Source organism: Galeopterus variegatus, unplaced genomic scaffold (assembly GCF_000696425.1).
Source record: "Galeopterus variegatus unplaced genomic scaffold, G_variegatus-3.0.2 Scaffold5108, whole genome shotgun sequence".
NCBI lineage: Eukaryota > Metazoa > Chordata > Mammalia > Dermoptera > Cynocephalidae > Galeopterus > Galeopterus variegatus.
Genome location: NW_007731219.1, coordinates 59,997 through 69,093, shown reverse-complemented (window position 1 = coordinate 69,093; position 9,097 = coordinate 59,997). Strand labels below are relative to the sequence as shown.

Genomic DNA, 9,097 nt, shown 5'->3' with positions numbered 1-9,097 from the left:
CAAAAAAAAAAAAAAAAAAAGACAAAAAAGAAAGTCTACTAGGCCGGCCCGTGGCTCACTCGGTAGGGTGCGGTGCTGATAACACCAAGGCCATGGGTTTGGATCCTATATAGGGATGGCTGTTTAGCTCACTGGCTGAGCGTGGTGCTGACAACACCAAGCCAACGGTTGAGATCCCCTTACCGGTAATCTTTTAAAAAAAAAAAAAAAAGAAAGTCTACTAAAAAAAGGAACACACGTATAAGTGCTTGGCAGAGTCAGGGCTGGGTGTTGGTTGCCGTGCCCACCACCTCCGGGACAAGTCAGCTGGGTCCTCCTTCTGCTCACCTCTGCAGTCCTGGCATCAGGACCACTTCCTCCCCAGTGAGCCTCTCCTCCTGGGCACCCCCGCACCTCTAACTCGACATCTGCCTGCTCCTTAAATATACTTTTGTTTCTCGAGGTCTCATTTGCACTCTGTGCTCTCCCTGGGACAGGCAGCATTTAATTTCTGGGAGTCTAAGGCTCAGGTAAGCCCATTGCCACAGCAGGACTCATAAGCCCCCTGACACGGCCACCTCAAGGTGGGACTGGCACCTCAAATTACCATGACGCCCCAATGCCTCCCATCTAGGAAGCCCAAACTGCCTTTTCTCCATTTTTCAAACCCAGAAAGCTTCTGCATCCCAGGATTTGGTATTCCAGCAAAACTCCTAGTTTCTTGCTAGTTCTGTCAATGAAGGGATATAACTAACCTGCGAGAGACGCCAAGTAGCGCACAGGACTCGGCCCTCACAGCCCTGATTTCAAAGGGAGTCAAGGTCTGTGGGAGACACAGCTCCTGAAGGAGGCAGGGGGTGAGGGCAGGTACCCGGGCTGGTTTCAACCTCTGTCTCCGGACCACGCTGGGTCGGAGGAAGTCAGGGAGTTCCTGCAGCCTCAGAGCGCAGAACCATCTCTCTCAAGTAAGGCTATGGTGACGCCTGTCACATCTCAGCCACAGCGGGGCCTGTTGGTGGCAGGTTGGCTGAGCCTCTGTGACTTGTGCTTCCCCCATGACGGAGTTTGGATGTGTTGTCCCCCCAAAACTCGTGGGAATTTGATCCCCAATGTGGCAGTGTTGGAAACTGATTGAGTCATGGGGGCGGATCCCTCATGAATGGATTAATGCTCTCCCTGGGGGAGGGGGGAGTAAAAAGACCCTGTCACCTTCTCTCTCTCTCTTGCTTCCTCTCGCCATGTGATCTGCTAGTACCTGCCGGCTGCCTGCCACTTTCCGCCATGAGTAGAAGTAGCCTGAGGCCCATGCCAGATGCAGCTGTCCCAGAATCATAAGCCAAATAAGCCTCTCTTCTTTATCAATCACCCAGTCTCAGGTATTTCTGTTATAGCAACACAAAACGGACTAAAACACCCCAGGATGCCACCCCTGCCTCTCCACTGATGACAACATCTGAATGCACTGTATTCCATTGGGGACCATCGATTTATTCAAAGCTCTTCTAGAAGGCGGCCCTCTTGACAAACCTCAGAAGTCGCCACACACTGTGTTAGGGACTGTGATCAGACCCCGGCTACCTCGCCACCCCAGGCCAGCCTGCTCCAAGGGGCCCTTCCTGCTGAGAGCGGGAAGTCAGGCTCATGGACGTGGCTGCCAGGTCTGCCTCCCCAGAAGGAGTTGTGTTGGAAACGGGCTTAGCCGCAGGGCAGTGACAGGCTCTGGAAGATGCCCCACCTGCTGGGTGGCTGCTGTCAGCTTGAAGGGTGCCAGGGAGAGCACCCAGGGCGTTCCATCCAGGGGCACTTGGGAGTGGGGAAGAAGGCAGAGGGCTGGAGGAGGAAAGGGCTGGCTGGGGCTGACCTGCGAAGCATTCCGAAAACACCTGGCTACCTGGGCTCCCGTGACGAAGCGGGACGGGGCCGGCCCCTGCCGCCCCTGCCACCTTGAGGCCACACTCTGGTCACTGCCTCGGAGCCCCGATGTGTTGGAGCAAGAGAGTGCTGCTGCCCAGGCGCTGCCCTCCGGGGCCGCTAGCGGGCCGCGCTGCGCCGCGGGATGCAGCCCTCCATCTCCAGCGCGGCGGGCCAGCCTTCGTACTTGTTGGTGTGCTTGCTGTTCTTCACGTGCTGGGCAGAGGAGCAGGCGGTCACAGCCCGGCCCTCAGGGCCAGGGGACAGAAGCAGGCAGCCGACAGTGCACTCTCAGGGCACTTGCCCCTCTGCCTGTCCCAGGGAAAAGTGGCAACAGCTGCACTGGCCTGTCCCCTCGAAGATGGGTGAGGTCGACTTTCGTACACTTATGTGCGCCTGGCACACGTGGAGAAGGTAGGCGGTGTGTCCCCCGCATTCACCCGGCCCATGGGGAGCTGCTGGAAACTACAGCAAGATCAAGGCCTGGGGGGGGGGGGGGGGGGGGGGCAGACAGCAGGAGCTCAGTTTTGAATAGGTTGAGTTAAAATGCCTATTAGACACTGAAGTAGGGATGTCAAGTCAGCAATTAGTTTTATGGGTCTGGAGTCCAGGGGATAGGTCTGGGGTGATGATTAAAAAATTGAGAGGGGGGGGGGGGTTGGGGGGTGGTGAGCTGCTCTTTCAGCAGCTGGAGCCTTCTAGAAACCACTGGAGCAGCCTGTTTGCATGTCATGCAGAGCAGGGCTTGGGGTGTCGTGGCTTTTGCCGGGCTGGAGCCTCCCAAAGGTGAGGCAGTGCCTGGGCCTCTCTTCTCTCACCCAGGCCTTAGCACAGGGCCTGGCACATGTGGCCAGGGCTAGCGGAGAAGGACGCGCAGTGTGACTCAGGGACACTGGGTTTTGGGGGGAAGGTTTCGTAGTTGTGAGTCTTGCCAATGTGAACCCTTTGCCACTTAGAGTCCCTTGAGGGTGAAATACGCACAGGACAGGGAAGGTCGGAGCTCTTGCCACTCCCTGTGCAGAAGGCCAGGGACGGCCAGGCTCTCCATCATACCTGCTCAAAAGGGCTCTTGTTCTCCACGCCCTTGGCCCCCACGAACACCCAGCTGTCCCGGAAGGCCAGCTCCTTGACATTCCTGCTGCCCAGCTCACTGAAGAGCTTCCTGGTCTCTTCATTCATCCTGCCACACGGAAGAAACGTGAGCTGTTGCCGTAACAGGGCAAGGCTGAGCCTGCCCTCGGCGAGCACTTACTTGGTGGCTGGGTCGTCATAGGATGCCACAAACACCAGGGTGCCTTCGTGCAGTGGCCGAATAAACTTCAACAGATCGTTGACATCTGCGGGGGCAAGTCTCATTGAACATGGAGCATCAGGCACCACCGCACACCCCTCCCCCACCAACCCCTATTCTCCAAACAAGGAAACTAAACTAGGGATTGGGCCAGGGATGTGCCCCACGAGGGATCACCAGTAAGTGCGGGGACGAACTGGTATAAGAAAGAAGCCAGGGCCATCCCTGCCTCTAGACAAAGTTGGCGATCTTGCCCCTCCCCCTGCCTTTTTCGAACCCAAGGAAGTGCTTGAGAAGCCCTGAGCATGGGGACACAGAGAGCAGCACTTCAGGGACAGATGCCACTCACCTCCCGCCCACATGTCAAAGGCCCGGGCCTCGATGAGCTCACCGCTGACCCCTGCATCAAGAGGGAGGGAGGGAGTGGCCCTGCTGGGTAAGCCGCCAAGGCAACTCCACCCTGCCACCTTGGCCCCCCAGATTAGGCTCTGGGCACAGTGGGCGGGTAGCCACAGGGTGCAGCCCTTCTAGAAGCTTTTCCAATGTCCCCCTATAGTCGTCCTCTTGTTCAGACAGCTGCAGCCCACCCAGAGCCACAGAGTCTCTGTCCGGTATTTGAGGCTCTCCAGGGTCTCCCCATGAACCACCCTCCAACCTCCTGGAAACTTCTAGATCTTTACTGCTATCATGCTTTTGTTCACTGGGTTGCTTCCTCTGTGGAGTCTTCAGCTTGCACTGACCCCTTCCCAGGCCTCCCTGGGAGTTCCTGGAGGAAAGGGAGGAGACGGGAGAAGACGGGGACAGGAGGGGAGGGGAGGGCAAACACCCAGAAGCCTCCTGGAGAGGGGTGGGGAAGGAGGGTGGCAGGTCACAGCACAGCTCCCTCTTCTCTGGTTCAAAGTGTGACCCTGCAGTACGGGGGACTCACCATTCACCAGGGCGATGTTCAGCCCACGGCCCACGTTGTCCTTGATGCTGCTCATGAGCCTAGCAGGGGACAGATCTCGTGTGGGCACATCTGCTCTGCTCTCCCTCGCACAGCCAGGGCCGTTGCAGACTCAGCCTCAAATCCCCCCTCTCTCTCCCTGACCCAGCCTCATTCACCCCAAGGAACTAACATCTTGTCCTCGAGGCAGATCTTGGGCCCGATGACGTTGGCAGCCCCGCTGACCATGCGGAAGGCCAGGTGCTCCTCAGGACATGGCTGGGGCAGGCCACACTTGTATTTCCTGGCCCGTGGCTCTAGGCAGGGACAGCAGGTGTGATCCATGGGCCAGGCCCTAGGGTCACCCAAGATCTGAGTGGCAGTGGTCAGGACTGGCCCACAGGGTCAGTGACCACAGAGCAGGGAACCAGCAGGGGGACGTGGCTCACGCCAAGGCCAGGGACGCTTCCACAGAAACTCTGTTTCCCACTGGCGAGGTGACAAGGACCCCAGGGAGAAGGCTTTCCTGCTACTGGTGGGAGAAGAGAAAGGAGATCGAGGGCTGGCCCAGGCCATTGTGCAGCCAGGAACAAAGCGGGGTGGACAAAGGCGGGCAGGAAGCCCAGCAGGTGGGCAGAGCATGGGCTGCTCCAGTCCCCCGATTTCCACAGGGTTGGGGGGACAAGACAGCTGCTGTTATGGGTGGAATTGTGTCCCCACAAAAGATACGTTCAAGTCCTAACCCCCAGTACCTCAGAATGTGCCTAGTTTGGAAATAGGGCCTTTGCAGTTAAGATGAGGTCATACTGGAGTAGGTTGGGCTCTTAATGCAACATGACTGGTGTCCTTATAAGAAAAGAAGAGACACAGACACACAGAGGGGAGGAGGCCGTGTGAAGACGGAGGCAGAGGTTGCTGTGAGGCAGCCACAAGCCAGGGAGTGCCTGGGGCCACCGGAAGCTGGAAGACAAGGAAGGACCCTCCCCTAGAGCCTTCAGAGGGAGCGGGGGCCCTGCTGACACCTTGATTTCCAACTGTGGCCTCTGGAACCATGAGAGAATTAATTTCTGTTGTTTACGCCACCTAGTTTATGGTACTTTGTTCCGACAGCCCCAGGAAATTGATACAGATTTTGGTACCACAAAGTGGGGTGCTCATGTAACAAATACCTAAAAACGTGGAAATGGCTTTGGAAGTGGGTAATGAGTAGAGGGCACAGGACTCTGAGGTGCATGCTAGAAAAGACCTAGATTGCCTTTAAGAGACAACATGTAGATAGAAATATGGAGATCAAAGGCAGTTCTGGTGCCGGCTGAGAAAGAGAGGGCAGAATGGAAAGCTTCTGTTATCTTAGAGACCCACGTCGTCATAGACAGCCTGTTGCTGGAAATGTCAGTGTTAAATGTGCCTTTGCTGAGGTCTCAGAGGGAACTAAGGAATATGTGATCGCACACTGGAGGAAAGGAAATCCTTGTCATAAAGTGACACAGAACTTGGCTGACTTGTGGTCTAGTGTTTTGTGGAAAGGAGAACTTATAAATGCTGAATTCAGATATTGAGTTGAGGAGATTTCCAAGCAAAAAATATTGAGGGTGTGGCTTGGTTTCTTCTTGCTGCTTATAATAAAATTCGAGATGAGAGAAATTGAGGAAGGAACTACTAAGCATGAAGGAACCAGACTGTGAAGATCTGAAAAATTCTCAGCCTGATCGTATTGCAAAAAATGAGAGCATGTCCTCTGGACAGAACACCAAAGGTGTGGCTGGCCGAGCGTTTGGTAAGGAGATGAGGCAAGTGACTTGTGGGTCCACTCAACCCTCTCAGCAGAAGCCTGGAATAGAGATGGGGTTATTCAGGAAGGATCTGTGGAAGACTCTCTTGTCTTAGAGCTTGTCTCCCACGAATTGCATAAGAGACCAGCAAGGGTTTTGAGAGTTTTATACCAGCAGAGACTCTGCCAGCCTGGACAGAAAGGCACAGAGACAGGATAACAGGGAGGAAGGGCGACTCCAAGGGCAGAGCTATGGATGCAGAGGCCAGAGAGAGCACAGACCCAGAGGATGGGACTGTGTCCCGTTCCAGAGGGTGCGGTCGCCCCCGTGTTCCCAGAGGACAGACCATCGGGCCACAGAGGATTCTTCTCAGGCCTTGAAACCTAATGGAATTTGCTCTGCTGGGTTTGGGCTTGTTCGGGACAGATGACCCCTTTTTTCTTCCCCTTTCTCCCTTTTGGAATGAGGATGACTATCCCACGCCTGTCCCACCATTGTCTTCTGGCAGCAGGTAACTCATGTTCTAGGTTCCCAGTGTTCAGGCAGCCCCAGCAAGCTGTGACAGCTACTTTGGGGAGGGATGAATGGAGAACAGAAACCCTGGAGGACGGGGTACAGGCGGGGGTATCACAGGGGCAGCATGAGGGGCGGGCGTAGGGGAGAAACAGGGGTGACGGGAGTCTTACCTGCAGTCACTGAGCTCTCTGGGCCTGTGGGTAGAGAGTGTTTCTGTTAGCGTGATGGCCTCCCAGAGCCTGCAGCAGAGCTCTACACCATGGCCCTACACCTCAGGGGCCAGGGGCTAAGCCAGGCCTGCCGGCTGTGGTATGCTCAAGTCTAGATGACATTCAGATGCAAAACTCCCTGCTCCAGGAAAAGGGTGCATTGGAATTGTAAAAACTCTGCATGTGACCTATCAGCAGTAACAATGTGTAGCGTCTCCTCCCCATCTCAGAGCCCAGCGAAAAGCCTGCAGGGATGAATAAGGCTGTCATTGCCAATGCTCCCCGGAAGCTTCCCTGCCCCCTCGCTCTGCCCCTGCTGACTCAATGGGGCATAGAATTCTAATGATCGGGCATTGATTGGCTTTCCCAGCTGAAGCCACTGGGTGGTGGGGGAAGGCTGTGCTTGACACCAGGAGACAGGCTGGGGACAGCCACAGGTACCCTGGCCATGGAGGAGATAGAAAACCCCAGCCACCCCCACCCCTTGAGCCTCAGCCACAGGCCCAGGTGGCCACCCTGGTGACCTCTGTAGTGGGGCAAGGAAGGGCCCCAGACTCACTGGTGAAGAGCTGCTGGATGCGAGGAAAGCCACTGCCAGGCCCGCCGAGGAGGATGCTGACTACGACCCAGGTGAGCCCCACCGTGATGACTAAGGCCACAATGCGGAGGGGACCTGGAGGCAGGACAGACACGCGGCAAGCCCACTTCAGACACCAGTGCACTCCAGAATGACCCCAGGGCCTGTCACGACCAGATCTCCCTTCCAAGTTACTGGAAGAAGGTGGGGACTGGCCGCCATCCACCAGGCCTGAGCGGGAGACTGTGGCAGGTGGGAGGACACTGAGTTGCAACCCTCGAGGCTGCCCAGTTTGGTTGTCTCTGGAGGCCTGGAGGGGCCTTCTGGCTCCAGGAGGGCTCCAGCCCTCCAGCAGGCGCCCCCTCAACGTCCTGCCTGAGACTCTCGATGTTTGTGTCCCGCCCCTCCAGTCCTCCTTCCTCCTGTCCTGACCTCTAGATTCACCTGCTTTCTCCTTTATTTTCAACATCTCCCATCTTCAGGAAGCAAAGAAGAAAAAGCTCTCCTTCAAAACCACATGCCCACCCTCTCTCCCCTAACTCACCTCTTCCCCGCGAAACCCCTCAAAAGTCACCTTTCCATCCTCTCACCTCCCACTCCCTCCCCAGCCTACTGCCAGCTGGCCCTGCCCCCCCCAATCGGCTTGCTGCCAGGGCCACGGATGACCTTTGTGGTGTCACCGCCCCCGGCCACCTGTCGGCCCTGATCGTACTTGACCTCTCAGTGGGCTGCCCATGCCCTCCTGATGGAAACACTTCTCCACTGGCTCCCAGGACAGGCTGCTCTCCTGACCCCACCTCTCCAGACACTTCTCCTGGGTGAGATCGATTTCCTCTACCGTCCCCTCAAAAGCTGCACTTTCCCAGGCTTCTGTCCCAGGCTGAATTTTGTCTCTACCTATACTCTTTTTAAGTGATCTCATCTACTCCTAGGTCTTGATTTAACCACCATAGCACTGACTTCCTATTTTCTAGCTCCAGCCAAACACCTCTTGAACCCACACTCTCCCAGCCAGTTCCTCCCAGGTCATAAAGCTAATACCTTAGCAGGTCTGAACTCCAACTCTTGACCTCTACTCTCCGTCCCACCCCAAACTGCCCCTCCCTAAGGCATCTTCGTCTTCGTTATCCTGCGTGCACCAGGGCTGTCATTGGGCTCATGTCCAACCCGCAGCCAGGTCTGTCAGTTTCCTTGTGAGGCCACACCTGTCCACCTAGCCCCCTGGAGCCTCTCTCCCACCACTCATTTTCCAAAAAGCAGCTGGTCTATTATCTGAGTTGGGAGATACTGACTATACCAGTCCTCATCTCATAGCTCAGGGAGCTGAGGTCCTCAGAAGGGAAAGGTTTTCGTCAAGGTCACAGAATAAGTGTTTGTGCAGAGCCGCCATTTCCAAAACCCAACGCAGCGGTCCCCCCAGGCCCCTTCAGACACAGACATATGGACATCTGGGTCTCCAGCCAGGTTTCATTTTCGACTCTCTCCGGTTTGCTATGGAAGCCACCCACCTGCCAACCTCATGTCCACTTCTCCCGCTGGGCCGGGACCGCCGGCAGGTGCACTTTGGGGACCGTGCGCTCTGGCGGGAACAAAGCGGAAGGGTAGGTTTGGGTGGGGGTCAGGGACAAGCCCGTGTTGGGCCCCTGCTAGGGGACGGGCGCGATTCTTGGTACGACTTCTTCGTCCAGCCACCCAGCCAGGCCGGGTTCCTGGGGAACGCGGGGAGAAGCCGTGCCTAGCCAGGAGGCCTTTGGGAACCCATCGGCTCACGGTCGTGCCCACAGGAGCCTCTGAGGCTGGAACGTGAAGGTTCTCCAGGACTCAGGCCCCTCCGGTGGGAGGCCCCGGGCTCGGGCTGTTCCTTCGGGCCTACAGGCTGGCAACGGGGGCCGGGCCGGCCGGGGACTTGCCTGGCCA

At 56.6% G+C, this 9,097-nt stretch overlaps 1 protein-coding gene across 2 annotated transcripts; it reads right to left on the bottom strand.

Moving 5' to 3' along the window:
• Positions 1–1,446: 1,446 nt before the first annotated feature.
• Positions 1,447–9,078, bottom strand: FAM3A (family with sequence similarity 3, member A). Of its 2 annotated transcripts, none has more exons than XM_008588930.1 (9): positions 8,689–9,078; positions 7,163–7,276; positions 6,565–6,588; positions 4,300–4,423; positions 4,110–4,168; positions 3,531–3,581; positions 3,143–3,227; positions 2,944–3,070; positions 1,447–2,106 (listed from the first exon to the last, which is right to left on the bottom strand). In XM_008588930.1, exons 1-9 carry the CDS (start codon positions 8,699–8,701, stop codon positions 2,011–2,013), a joined length of 693 nt encoding a protein of 230 aa, XP_008587152.1. In that variant the 5' UTR covers positions 8,702–9,078; the 3' UTR covers positions 1,447–2,010. The 2 variants fall into 2 exon arrangements, with proteins under 2 accessions (XP_008587152.1, XP_008587153.1); XM_008588931.1 differs by having other exon boundaries at positions 2,014–2,202.
• Between the last annotated feature and the right edge of the window lie 19 nt (positions 9,079–9,097).